Source organism: Hylaeus volcanicus, unplaced genomic scaffold (genome assembly GCF_026283585.1).
Source record: "Hylaeus volcanicus isolate JK05 unplaced genomic scaffold, UHH_iyHylVolc1.0_haploid 12102, whole genome shotgun sequence".
Lineage (NCBI taxonomy): Eukaryota > Metazoa > Arthropoda > Insecta > Hymenoptera > Colletidae > Hylaeus > Hylaeus volcanicus.
In genome coordinates, this window is record NW_026533083.1 from 86271 (window position 1) to 100134 (window position 13864).

The window sequence follows — 13864 nt, forward strand, 5'->3', positions numbered from 1 at the left end:
CTAAATTCTTCCAGTCTTTCCCGGCCCAGCCCTGTCACACCTGACTTACGTCACTCCCCTCGTACACACTGCATCATTTGAAATGGAATTAAACGCGAAACGAGATGAACAACAGATGAACGAGGAATTTCAGATTCCGTCGCGTTAAATTGCGTAAATTATTGGAAGTATGTGAAGAAAGTGGTACGGGTGGAAAAGAGAGAAAAAAAGTGTGGGCGTGGGTGTCTCAAGGTCTTCCGCTCACCTTTTACGGCCGCATGCAAAATCCGGACATGAAAAGCCAAGACAATGAACAGGACCGAGACGGATTTTAACCGCGGATGGAAAGGTGAACGCTAGATTCTATTTATCAGCTGTGTTATCATTCCCAAGCCAATGCCGTGCACCGCCTCTTGGACTTTGGAAAATTTCATCCAGATCGGATCGACACATCTGGAGGAATGTTTTCTTGTTTCTAGGCTAAAACCCGAACAAATCGGTGAATTTGTTTTCTATAAGAATTCAGAGAAAGCAAAAAAAAAGAAAAAAAAAATGAAGACGGATGGGAGACAATTACCATAACACGATCAGAGTGTAGTAATGACGCTAGAACATAATTGACACGAGGAACTGGTGGACAGTGAAAGGATATACAGGATCCCTTAAATGCCAGTGGTTCAGATTACACAGAAGAAACGCGTTCACCGCCGCCTTCTTTTCAGGCACGCAGTTATTGCGACTGCTAGAGGGACCAATGGACCGGTTGGTCCCCTTGATAGCACTTCCGAATATGGCAACGCGTCTCCCCCCCACCCCCCACACCCTCCAGCCCCATCTTCTTTTTTCGATTTCGCCACTTCTTCGTGCAATCTTGTATTTGTATACCGCGCTGGACGAAAATATTGCCGCGACAGAATTGAAATGCACGCTAGAGAAACAATTCGACTGCCTCGCTTTCACGTTTACATTTATTTTGACGATGACAATTACGCTCGGCAACTGAAACAAGGGAAAATAAGGTTTTCAAAGTGGACATTTTTTAATGTATTTGGCATATGAAATGGGTAACTGTAATAGTTTGTTGTTTTCTTTACATCTACAATTTGTTTTCGAGGTTTAAAGAACCCCTTTATACCAAATCTCCTTCAATTATTTATTCTTGTTTATTTTTTCTGGCTCTCCTGTTCTTCCTAGCATCTTTTTGTGTTGCGTTTCTATTAAATACACAGAAAATTCAGCTGCATCCTAGTTGTCCACACGATAAACTATATTTATTAAATTTTCGTTTAAATAAAAATACATTTATTTCAATACTCTGGTAAAAGTTACACGCGAGTTTATTTACGTTGGCACAGTCTTTGTGAAAGAAAATACATCGTTCTTCGCCGCGAGTGTCCTTACCAATGTAACACGCGAGACCCCTACGAGAAAACGGTGACGTTTAAACGTTTAATGTTAACGCGATTCTATTCACGGCCATTTTCTCATAATTTCGATCCTACTCGTTGTAAGAAATCGTTAATACAGCGATTACAAAATGGTCCATTTAAACGCAACGCAGGCGCAAACCCTTTGAAATTATAAAAGAAATATCGTCCAAAGGCACGTGACGTCTAAAAGGCGTGGGGGTTATTTTCAGACACAATTCACTGCACTGTGAAATGTTTTTATTCTCGCTCGTTTCTTCTCTCTCCCCTGTTCTCTCTTCAAGTTTGTTTTTTTACACGAGTAACGATTAACATTCGTAAACAAGAATCGACCAAACACCCTCGATAGAAATGGAAAACACACGGTTCCCATATTAAATAAAATCCATCCGTTCGTATTTCAACTACGCGACACTCGGACGTGCTGGAGAACGAAACCTGTCTAAGAGACGCGTGCTTGTCCCCAGCCGTTTGAACGTCTAAGAGGCGTAGGGGTCTCTTGGACAGAATTCAGTGTACCGTGACACGATCTGTTATTGTTCCCTTATTGGTCCTTGGCCGTCCATCTTTGCCGTTCCTTGCGACCCTCCCTCGCTGAAGACATCCCCTTGTCCGAGGCAATCTGCAACAGTACAAAAGTAAATAAACAAGGAATAGGTGTCGGACGTTTGCAAACGTTCAAAGTATTTTCGACGTCCCTAATAGCTTGGACGACACGCGTGGACCGTTTAGAATGCAACACCTTGTAGAATGGTTCCAAGAACCGCAAACGCAAACTGTCGTCTGCGTCAATAAATAGCGCATCGTATTCTTTCCTTTTACAACTGATATTCTGCACGCGTTGCTTTCAAGACGATGGTGTTATTTCAAACCGAAATTCAACAGAAGGATACCTCTCGGCCGCGGCTGTTAAACGGCTCAAAATAGGATAACGCATTAATGTCAAAAGCTTGTTGCCAGGAAATTTATGGCTGCAGAGCGGTCAGGTCGGTATTGAAAGTGCGTTATCGCTAACGTGTATCGGACGAGTGTCCATGTATGACGCGTATTCGGCAAGTTTTATGTAACATATAGTACCAAATATATACATAGCGAGATGGACGGAGAACGGTGAGGCTATAACGCGTTGATTGGCAGACTACCGATCGGCATGGAAATGTCTGCAAGGCTAAAACTTTGTCTGTAGGCAATCTGGATACTATACAAGCTAACAATTAGACTGGTAACTTTAGACTCTAACAATCTATTCTGTCCGGACTCGTTTTTATTATCACAGACCTTAAGATTAATTGTCCGAGTCCCATTGGTAAAAAGTACTTGTTTAGTCTGTCACCTATATGCAAGTGACGTGGTATTCGATGCTGGGTTTATTGGAACCGATCAAGCAAAACTAAAATTGCAGCAACTGCAATGGATGAGAAAGAGTTGTGAGGATAGGTGGCACCGCACGACAGCCTCCTAAACAAGCCGTTTATTATATGTTTTGTTCTCTATATTAACGATACTAGAAACTATGTAAAGGACACTGTAGTTTTGCAAGTATTGTACATTACCGATGGAAGTGCTAATGTGTAGAAAAGCAGCGATTGTGGATCCATAGTTTTGTGTCCAGATTCACAATTCGTAATATTTGGCCATTGCTTTGTTCCCCTGACATTGTATCGGATATAAACGTTTAATTAAATACGTCTAGAGGAAGTAGCTTGCATTTTGTGGATAGAAAGCTAATCGTCAGAACGAAAAAAACTTTCATTTTACACCGGACGCAAGCAAAATTGAATTTGTAGCGGGACTGAAGATCGCCATCTTGATTGTCGGGTTGGGTGGGAAACCGATAGGTGGCGTATGCGTACAGGCCGCGACACATGTTCACGTTCGATATGCGTTATTTCTGTGGCTGTGTTACTAGCTCGAAAGATGCAAAGAGTCATACTCGGTACATACTCGGATCAGGCCTCCTGAAGTTCCCCCTTGATTCCAGGTACGCTATGATGGTGTCTGGACGCGAGCTTGCTGGCCAGTTCGTGCATCACGTCCCTGTATATCACCGTGTCCAAATTCTCTCCCAACATGTAAAGAAGAAACCAATCTCCCACTTTACTCCTCCTGACAATCGTCTCCACGGCTTCTCTTCTGACCAAACGAAACCGCAGCCTTAGAAGGTAGACTCTCGTTCGCGGCGAGAATATGATTACGATCTGTGTATTACAGACGGAATAACTGTCAGGGACAACGACAACGGCGACGGATAACATTTCAAACGAATAACTCACCCTGTATAAAACCGTTATAAAGCTGAGCACGCCGAGAAAGAGAAACCAGAACCAGAGAAATACGTATATCTTCTCGTTGACGACGTTTAAGGGCAGTATGCAAACGGCGTCGTGCCTCTCGACTTCACCGCTGACGCCGTACTTGTAGAAGGTGCACTTGGTCATCCGTGGAAACACGTATATCATTGGATCGACCCTGTCCTCCTGATCCGATTCCAGGAACCTGAGCACGTCGATACCAAACGTCAGAAAGGCACCGTCGAAGAAGCGGTTCATCAGAAACATTTGACCTGCGCATATCCAAGCTTCTTTTGTAATCTCGATTATTATTCGACAAACTATGTTTTTTTCGGCTGTCTAGAGTCTACATCGTTAACCAGAATAAATGTAGAGACCGTAGGTTCTGTAGACTCGGTGACCTAGGGCACATTAGATAGATGTTTGAGTTATGCTCGTAATACTTTGCTGGTGGATGCGATTTTTACCATGTGTATTACACATAGTTGTGTCGTTGTTGCACTACGCGAACGCTCTTATAGCGTAGGTTTCGTAACTTTGTTGGTCTATGACATAGTAATAGGTATTTCAGTTGGGTTCTTGTGTACGCGAATATTGTATGCATTACTGTATACACGTAGTATTTTTAGAGTGCGTGTTATGTTTGTGTCCCATGTCCCATTGTATATATCCCAAACGCACGCACGCACACACGGCATATCACATAAAATGTAAAAGGCGTAAAGGAGTCACGAGGCCTCACTAACATTATCCGTGACTAGGTGTTTTCGCATCGGGTAGCTTTCTTTCCTAGAAATTGTTGGAACGACTCCCTTGTTCGTTGTTCGACATTGACGGGCCGTTTACTCCTCATCCTCGAGTTTATTCGAATAAAATTTTATTGGAATAGGTGTTTCAATAAGAATTGATTCGAATAACGGGCAACTCTACTCGTGAGATTGACGGAAACATTCTGGAACAATGTGGACGTTGAAGAAAACCGATGGATGGCGCATAGATTGGCTCTTCAGACGCGTTAGTTGGCCAGTTGTATAGTTGCCAAATTTTGTTGTGAATCATTCATTCACTGCTCGCATATTCCTCGATCTCCCTTTACGCAAACTTTACACTCCGCGGTGAGCTCGATATTTCGGTTATTACAAGTTCTACCGAGTGCGAGTATATCGATCTTTGAGACTTTTGGCATCGTTCGTACCGGGACTCGTAAATAATGACCCGATCAATTGATTAGCTAGTTTGCAAGGTGCATCACTTCCCCTCCCTATAGTTACAAAGTTACGATTGCACGTATAACAGAAGAAATTGGGAATAGAATTAATATTCCCAGAATAATGTGGAACAACGAATGTCAGTATGACCTTCACCATCAGGCATGAGATACGAATTCGTCAAAAGTAACAAAACAAATAGCACACGAAGATAAATATATATGAACGCGGCAGGATCTGAGGAAATACCAACGGAAACGACAAACGGGAAAACTTGACGGAGGAATGGAAACATACAATGTCGCAACAGTCTGTTGTTTGAAAAGAATCGGAAGGAACTGTTTGAAATTGGAGCCATTGAAAATAACAAGTGCACATGGCGAAAACAGTCGCATCGTCCGAAATGTACACGCACACGTACACGTATCGATACATGTATTTCTGGCTTCTAATCGAAGGTGAAGAGACACGGGGTATTCCATCAAAGAGATGTCCGAGACTTTAGAGATCAAAGAGGATGATCCGTTTCTTGGAACGGCTTTTTATGGAAACAGAAATCGCTGCTTTTTTTCTGCACGTGCTTCGAAAGGTATTTCAAGATCGCCAAAACGAATCGTCTCGATGAAGAAACTAGGACGTAAAGGAAACGGAATAGCTCTCTATGTTTTATTCCTAACAGAAGAGGATTGCTATTTGTTGTCATAAAATATAAATCGATGTTATAGTGGGATACCTCGAGCCAACCTTCGATAAAGTTCTTCCAGATGTAACCAAACGATCTTCGATGTTGTTTTCTTTGATACCATCGGTAGAGTTATCTCCCTTTTTTTACGAGAAACACGTTGTAGATCATTTGGTTCACTTGGAGAAACTTGTGATAATATTCTTCGAGGTGGCACGTGTGGGGAATCTATTTACGTAGAATTTCAAGCGGTTTCGATGGACGAATAAACATCTTTGTGAATAACGAACCGCTAAAAAAAACAAAATATCTATTTTTCATTTCTTATCTCATATACTCGTGACACTGTGCGAGTGGGTGAAGGACTATAGGTTACTTAAAATAATCTGTACAGCGATAAAATTAGGGGAAGTAAAGTAAGGGTAGCGTGAAGTGAGAGTGAGAGAGAGAGAGGGGGGGGGGTGACGGGAAAAAAATAACGTGCCACTCACCGACCACATTCACCAGGGCGAGAACTTCGCAGAGGTAGTACCTGTAAGCCCACCAATTGTGATAGCGAAGATTTTCCCACAGATAGTCGAGCAGCATCTTTTTCTTCTGCTTCTTCTCCACCTCGGAGCAGAGGCCTATGTCGAGGTCCATCATCAACGCGTGGATCTTTCCACCCTCCCAACCTTTCCACAACCAACGGGGCGTGTAGAAGAGGATCGCCTGAAAACAAACCATAAAACTGATCGGTAACAATTTAATCAAGGAACGAGGAGATCCTGTAGAATTGAATCGATTGAAATCAGTGCTAGTAGAGCTTCTCCCAGGGCAACAATAACAAGCGAAACAAGGACACAAAGGCTAGGAATGAATCCTTCGTGTAGTTGGTCAAGAAATGAATCCTAAACTGCATAATAACGCTACCCCTCACCAGACCTCGTACTTTCATTCCACAGCCATCAACATGGCGAATACTTACTTTGCTCCACTTTGTATTATTATGTAATTTAAAAAATTACTATTATTATCATTAATTGTTGGGTGTAACCGTTTAACAATTATCGTCCCATTTGTATATAGATATTTAAGCTCGACTAGGCATAATAAACGCATGTTACCGGTGGTAATCCCGAGGACGTGAGTTGGAATCTTCCGCGTCTATGTTTGTTTTTCATGGAAAATTCCGAAAAAATAAACAATTTAAAGAATTACTAAACTCGCAAATTAGTTTACTTGAAAACATATCAAACGATAACTGTTATTTAAGAGTATTATTACATCGGTGAGGATTCGTTTGGAAGCAATAAAATGGTAGTAAAGGGGGGTAGTGTTGTTTCAAGTCAAGGATTGATTAATTGCTGGTGATTTAGAAGCAATTCATTTGGATAACGAGTTTACGTTGGCCAGGAGAAATGCTAAATGTATCATCGTGGATTTCCGTTGGTGGGGCCGTTAAAGATTGCGATCACGCGGTCTTAAAATCATTAAGAGTCGAATTTCGGGCATGTTTCGCACGTGTAAGCGGAAATAACGAAACGGGGATCACAGTGAATTATTAGGATGATACACTCCAAATGGATTTAAAGCGGTTAAACTACGATAACACGGACAAAAATAACGTGCATTAATTAACGCGAACTGTGATGTATGGAGCGCGCGTGTTTAGGAACATGGATGCTTTAGTAAAGCCAGAAAAGAATTTTCCAAGACGTCTTCCAATGTGTTTAGAATGAATAATTAAAGGGGAATCCTGGAGCCTCTTTTGGACCACCTTTTACCTTGGAGAATGATCTTTTTCGAATATGATTCGAATATGTAATCGAATCAGTTCGAAAGTGATTTGGTATGTTAATGGTAGGGCGAAGCCAGTCGAAGGCATCTGGCACAACCTTGGCTTATGAGTATGGTTATAATCTAGTCACAATTGATCGATAACCAGGAAACGATGAGCACAGTATAAATATCTGGCTTGTTCGAAACATGTGTACCTCTTACGCGCCCATAAGCGCTTCTTGAAATTCCAAAATTTCATCCAGAGACATTTTTTTCGATTTTCTCGATAAATAGCACGATGACCTCGAGATTAATCATCGGCGATATTATGAAAAAACTATTTAAAGCTTATGAAAAAATGACAAGGTTGTTTCGAAACCCAAACACTTGGCAACTACTCGATCCAGCATTTGTCCTACTCGAAATTTACTTTCACATTTAAGCTCACCTTCAGAACGAATGAATAATAATTGACTAATTTACTAGGCCAAACTGCAGATATCGTACTTGCAGGAGCAAGAAGAAGATGACCCACTGATAATACTTGTGCTGTTTGACTAGAGGGTGAGCCACATGGCCGTGCATGCCAACGCCCTTGCTGTTGGAGACACCAGGATATGGTACAGCCTGTCCAAGGCTCTTGTTGAATGCGTGCACCATGCTGTAGGTGGTGTGGAGCCAGCAAAAGGTCTCGAGGACGATCTTGTCGACGGATCCGGAGGCCTCGCAGTGTATAGGCGAGCCAGAGATGCTCTTACACGCCAAGGTCACGCAACCTCCCAGGAGGAGAGCCACCGTGGCGCGATAATGGAGTCGAAAGACTACCGTGTCCTCGGAGATTCTCTGTACCTTGAAGAGGGACCGCAGGGAGCCGAAAATGTCGATCATCTTCACCATCAGAGGCATCTTAGGATGCTTGGGGCAGTCAGTTGTCGACCTTTCCACTTGCAGAAGACAATCGTCTTCGTCTTGGCCGAGGAAATCCGTTTTTGCGGCTGGTTAGCGTCTGGTGTCTCTACGAAAGCTCATCGCCGCTCGATCGAGTCCCTGGCGAACATTTACCTCGAACAATGAACCACACCGAGATCGCGATCATCCTCGTCCCCGTCCCCGTCCCCGTCCTCGTTCTCGTTCTCGTTCCTCTTGAATTATTTCGTTTATTTGGGAATGTTTAGGACCTGGTGTTCCTAGCAGTCCTCCATCAACGTCATCCTTCCTTTGGATCCTCTTCCAGGCTTGTGTTAGAACGTTGACTTTGAAGGATGAACCACGCGGAGAGTCATCTTTCCTTGAATCCTCCAGCAGGGCTCGCAGAATTGTTTGTCCATCAGTGTTTGGCCATTTTTTTTAGTTGCAGGAGAAGCTTCGTTGCGAGAGAAGGTTGCGTTCGTCACTGTATACCGCCTGGTTCCTTCTCCTCATCACTTCTGCTCAATTCTCCGTCAGAATACTCCACGTAAACTGAACTCTGCGGATGCGTCGACAGCACCAGGCTCCCCATGTACATTTTCCTTGGGTTCTGTTCTCGCTTCACCAGGGAGAGATGACGTTCATTTTCCTTGATCGGCTAGTTGTTTATTCCATCCAGATGATTCTTACTTGGACTCGGGACACCATTGTTTTCATTTTTTCTGCGATTATTCTCCTTTTATAAATCTACACTAATCCACACTAATCTACACTACGCTTGTACTAACGAAATTGTACGATAGATATTTTTCTTTATTTCTATATTTCTACATTTCCGTTTCCATGGCGTACAGCAGCGATTTAGCGATGGAAAATTGCACTGTTTATTTCGGAGTGAAAGAAACGAGAACGAGAGGACGGATCGAGTAACGGACACACGTGGAGCACGGAAGCAAGCCGTCAGAAGACTGACCGAACTTGAAAGGTATCACTTGGCCTCGATGCTAAACACATAAATTGTACGATCTTCTAAGTATCATTCTCTCGAATGGCTTTGCGAGTCGAGGATTCGCTTAGACAGCTCAAAATGTCGCACGAGGCCCAAAAAGTGAAATTTTAGACCCGTATGGGCCTTTGCATCTTTGCATCTTTGCTACTAGACAGGCCCCAAAGCCTTTACACGCAGTATTAAATTCGAGAATTCGCTCAGTCAGTTGAACATTTTTCCATACAAGTGAAGAAACACAACAAGTAGCCAAATAGGAATACTAGAGGTAGGCTGTGGAATGGCCCAGTGGAAAAGGCGGTTGGCTACGACTCCAAAGGTCCTCGAGTTCGAATCTCCCCCCTATGGATCTCCAAAAAATTTCGATAGCCTGGAGAGCTATTTTCCACTATTTACTCAAAGTAAAACTACTAAATAACTTGGCCAATAGCATTTTTTTCGACAAATTTCCCACTCGAAACTTCTCCTCGCATAAATACATATGTATACGTACAACGCGCGCAACAAGGGAATGGCACCCAAGTTTGGATTCGCCATGGATCGTGACCCGAAAATGGTTGACGGTAATTTATATCGGTGACGTCGTTGCTGAAAAAGAAAATGAGAAATGCATGCGACGTTATGATGTCACGTTGTAATAATATATAGTGATTATCAGGAATTGGCCGGTGGCCAGGGGCACTGGTTGTCGCGAAACGCCTAAAAGAAAAACGGGGAAAAATGAAACATATTCGGGTCATTGTCGTGGCTCTATAGTTAGATATCAGAGGGATTAAATTACGATGAATTATGAAGCAATTGGAGGATTTGTTTTGTTAATTAGAGAGGGAACTCCCATTCGTAATAAATCGAAATAACGATGAATCTGAAGATTTAATTAGGGTTGCTACAGAGAGAAAGGACAACGGAGTGGACTCGAGGAGTTTTCGCGAGTGGTCAGAAAAAATTCTACTAGGCGAATTTTGATGCCATAAAGTATGCAGTTTGATCAATTCGAGATCATACACCCATTTACATCCCGATACTTTTCAAGCCCTTTCAGATATCTCTGTGAAAAGACACCAGCAGCCTCCAGCAGTTGCAAATTGCGCCATAAAAATGATTGAATTAATAATAAATAAATAAATAAATAAATCAAGACGAAACTCGTTTATCTGTCGATTCATTCGTCAGAGGGAAGTTGTCGAAATGCAAAGGGGATCGATACCGAACAGAAAACACTAATTCCATCCAACGACACGTCTACTCTAAGAGATCAGTCGAAAGGTGAGGGTAGAGGAACGTCTTTGACCGAGCGTCAAGGCGACGAGCACGACAGCGACCCTCGGCGACCAAGTAACAGCTACGGGTTTAACGAGTTAATATGCTTAGGGTTTCCTTCTTGGCAATGAACTAGATATAAGCTTCTGTAAGTAGTGAGTAAATTCGTCGCTGGTAGCCGCAACCAGTTCGTTTGTTATCCGGCTTTCCTCGTTGTCAAACCCATCTATCGATGCATTTTCTTTACGCTCGCTTCAAAATTTCATTCACGAATGAAAAATATCGATTTAACTACTACGATTCCGCAGACTGGCAACTGGAAACAGGGTACTCTTTTAGTCTGTTTCTCGCGGCGGCGGCGTCCCGTCGCATCGGCTCGTTTTCTATCGAGTAGTTTTCTTTCATTTTTCGTCCTGACTCTTACCTTTGCCCTGCCATTCGTCGATATAGTAAATGCTATAGTAAATGCGATACGTTTAAATGCTAAAAATAATTGTTTGATGAATTCGTAATGTAACAAGAGGTTCTATTTATGTTTCAGATATTATGTTATTGTACGCAGTAGATTTGTACAACTCGAGTACATTACTACAAGACAGTACAACACTAGGAAAAGTATTAGAAAAGAGTGAAAAATGAAAAGTAAAGAGAGGACTGTTCTCTGGTGGATTACCTGAAGAAACAGCATGAAGCAGACCCACTGATAGTACCTGTACTCCTTCCTCTCGCTCTCTGGATGGGACTTTGAGTTGTCGACGCCAGGGAAGGGCACCTCGAAGCCCTCGCGCTTCTTGTAAGCGGCGGTGATCGTGTAGGTGCTGTGGATCCAGCAGTAAGTGTTCAACACGTCCTCTGGCAGATCCTTGCTGTGAATGCAATCGATAGGATTCCCCACGTACTGTCGCGTGGTGACGATCAACGAGAACGCGATCAGCAGGATGACAGTCATGCTGTAGTGCAGCCTGAAGACTGCTGTGTCGATGTGAACGTGAGAAATCTTGATCAGGCTCTTCAAGCCTCGAAATATGTCCAGCATTTTGGATCAGAGTGAGATCGAATCGAGCAGGGGCAGGGTACCTCTGGATCACGACGATACCAATGGATCGTACGTCGATCCTTTCCATCCACGTTCTTCACATTTTTCCTATTATTTCCTCTCACCTATCGATCTTTATCTCCTTTATCCAACACGTTCAATGCCAGATATTTTCGAAAATCACTTCTGGGATTCAATTTTATTTGCAGACTATTGGAGTGGGCATAATCAAAGGTATATATGTATATATCGTGATATCTATTCTTCTACCTTTAAAAACATTCATAAATTTCATTTGAATTCATTTCCTTCGGCGCTTAACTTTCAGATCGAATGTATTTTCAGTGTGGTCTCACATTTGGAATTAATCATTTTTAGTTGTTTAGCGAAAAGCACTTATGAATGGCTGGGGGACCTCCTGACCTTTTGAGGCCCTTGAAACCTCTGGGGCTCGATACTCGTGTCTGGCAGGATCAACAAACGAAAATTTTGTCGCGTACCCTTGCAGAGATCCAACACGATGATCCACGTGGGATCCTCTGAAGTGCTCCTGGGATCCTGGTATGCCCTCGCTAGTCCTCTTGCACGCATTCTTCCTCGTTCAGAGCATCGTAAATCCCCACCCACTCGAGTCTAAAGTATCAGGAAATGCGACGATCTTGAAAATATTCAGGACCGATCCAACCTCGCTCATGTTTCTCAGGTGTTGTTTGAAATTTCCAATAAATTTCAAAGTTTCTTGGCTCCCTCTTCGAGAGTACTTCTCGAATCTGTTTGATTGTTCCAGGAAGCTTCCGTTGGTCGTCGATCTTGCTGTTTAGGAAGGAACGACTGCTCAGAAACACTTCCAAGTACTCACTTTGTGAAACCGTAGTTGCATTTCACAATCGCGCCACTGTTTTAAAAGCCACTGCGTCGAACTTGTGTCACAAATCTGTCATTTTAAAGGTGGAACGGTGACTCGAGACTGTATTATATTCCAGCGCTATGTTTTCGAGCTGTTCCTCCAGCATTCTATCCTCTGTTTCAGGATAATCACACTGTTCAATGACGAAAGGACCAATAATCCCCTGTTAATTCCCCGAATTATAACGTATATTTTAAACTTGAACTATTAATGATATACATATTAATACTTTGACGACTATGACAACGACCATACGATATAAATTCCCATTACTATTTCCAAACAATCGAATGTTCTTTCCAACGTACAAATGAATCGTTTAATCACAAATCAATTTGATAAATGTTTCTCGAAAGTATAAACAAAGCAACTCGAATCCTCGTACGCTTTCCTACGTACGTCTACAAAAGTGTCAACAATTGTCCTCCAACTGGACGAGTGATCCCCGAAAGGATTTCGGTAGAGGGCAAAGCTATCAACACCGATAAATACGGGGGGTTTTGTCAGCGAGGAAGACGCCCACGGATTTTTTTCGAGAGAAGACATAACATCGATGGGTTTACTTCCACGAATGCACCGGTTCCAGCCATACGGTCGGCCGATAATAACGCGAGCGGCTCCTATTTGTAACACAAAGCGCGATTATCTAAAAATAGAGGAACGCGCGAGCCCCCAATTTCGACGAGACAGCTGACACTTTCCGGTTCGTCGGTATCTCTTGGGGAAACGCGAGAAACATTCGCGTTGGACGACCAAGAAACACGGCGAGGAAGCTTGACCCATCCCAGGAAGAGTTGGCTGTTTATTAAGAGGAGTTTCTTCTTGGCTCGAAAGATAACCGATGTTTGCTATATTTTTCTCTCTCCAAGTACTCGACGTAAAGAGCCTCAATTTATCAGGTTTTTTTCGTTGGCTTATGCAGAGTATAAACAAATGTTTGTTATTGAAATGCAAAGAAACTGTCTGTGTGTTATTTACAAGTTGTTTGTCTCTTAATAACGAATATTTTCGATCGAAACTTTTGTCCCTTGTAAATCTTACGGAGAGCTGATTTTTTTTTTAAAAATGGCGGATTGTTTTTTTTCTGAATTGTCAGGCTTTGGTGGAAATGTAAGATTGTTTATAAAAAATTATTTCTCATTGCCCCAGTCAATTTTCCAAATGTTTTTTCTATCATCTCGAGACGGAGTGTTCGCGAAGGCTTAGATTATTGGCACTGATTATTTGTGTATAAAAGGTCCGAGAAGTGGCAGAAGCCAGGAACGAAACACGAAACTGAATGAAACCGAAACTAAGCGTTGGTTCGTTTCTCATTTGTCTTTTTTCGCGGCGTGTTACTTGTTTAAAACTAATCGAACCGTCTGGATAACTTCTCCCCATAGTGGCGCATTATTCTCG

General features: G+C 42.6%; 1 protein-coding gene across 4 annotated transcripts; it reads right to left on the minus strand.

Moving 5' to 3' along the window:
• Positions 1–1298: 1298 nt before the first annotated feature.
• Positions 1299–12629, minus strand: LOC128882578 (innexin shaking-B). Of its 4 annotated transcripts, none has more exons than XM_054134214.1 (5): positions 11197–12629; positions 6079–6298; positions 3680–3902; positions 3351–3604; positions 1299–2028 (listed from the first exon to the last, which is right to left on the minus strand). In XM_054134214.1, exons 1-4 carry the CDS (start codon positions 11645–11647, stop codon positions 3356–3358), a joined length of 1143 nt encoding a protein of 380 aa, XP_053990189.1. In that variant the 5' UTR covers positions 11648–12629; the 3' UTR covers positions 1299–2028; positions 3351–3355. The 4 variants fall into 4 exon arrangements, with proteins under 4 accessions (XP_053990189.1, XP_053990190.1, XP_053990191.1 ...); XM_054134215.1 differs by having other exon boundaries at positions 3680–3969; positions 11197–12613; XM_054134216.1 differs by lacking the exon at positions 11197–12629 and adding an exon at positions 7856–9237 and having other exon boundaries at positions 6120–6298.
• Between the last annotated feature and the right edge of the window lie 1235 nt (positions 12630–13864).

What these genes read in the sequence shown, in the direction of transcription:
- LOC128882578 (XM_054134213.1), bottom strand. Translation starts at nt 8,254, where the DNA reads ATGCCTCTGATGGTGAAGATGATCGACATTTTCGGCTCCCTGCGGTCC. An exon ending in CGCCCTGGTGAATGTGGTCG is followed by an intron (nt 3,970 to 6,078) that starts GTGAGTGGCACG and finishes GGATATGCGCAG; the next exon opens with GTCAAATGTTTCTGATGAAC. An exon ending in TTATAACGGTTTTATACAGG is followed by an intron (nt 3,605 to 3,679) that starts GTGAGTTATTCG and finishes TGTAATACACAG; the next exon opens with ATCGTAATCATATTCTCGCC.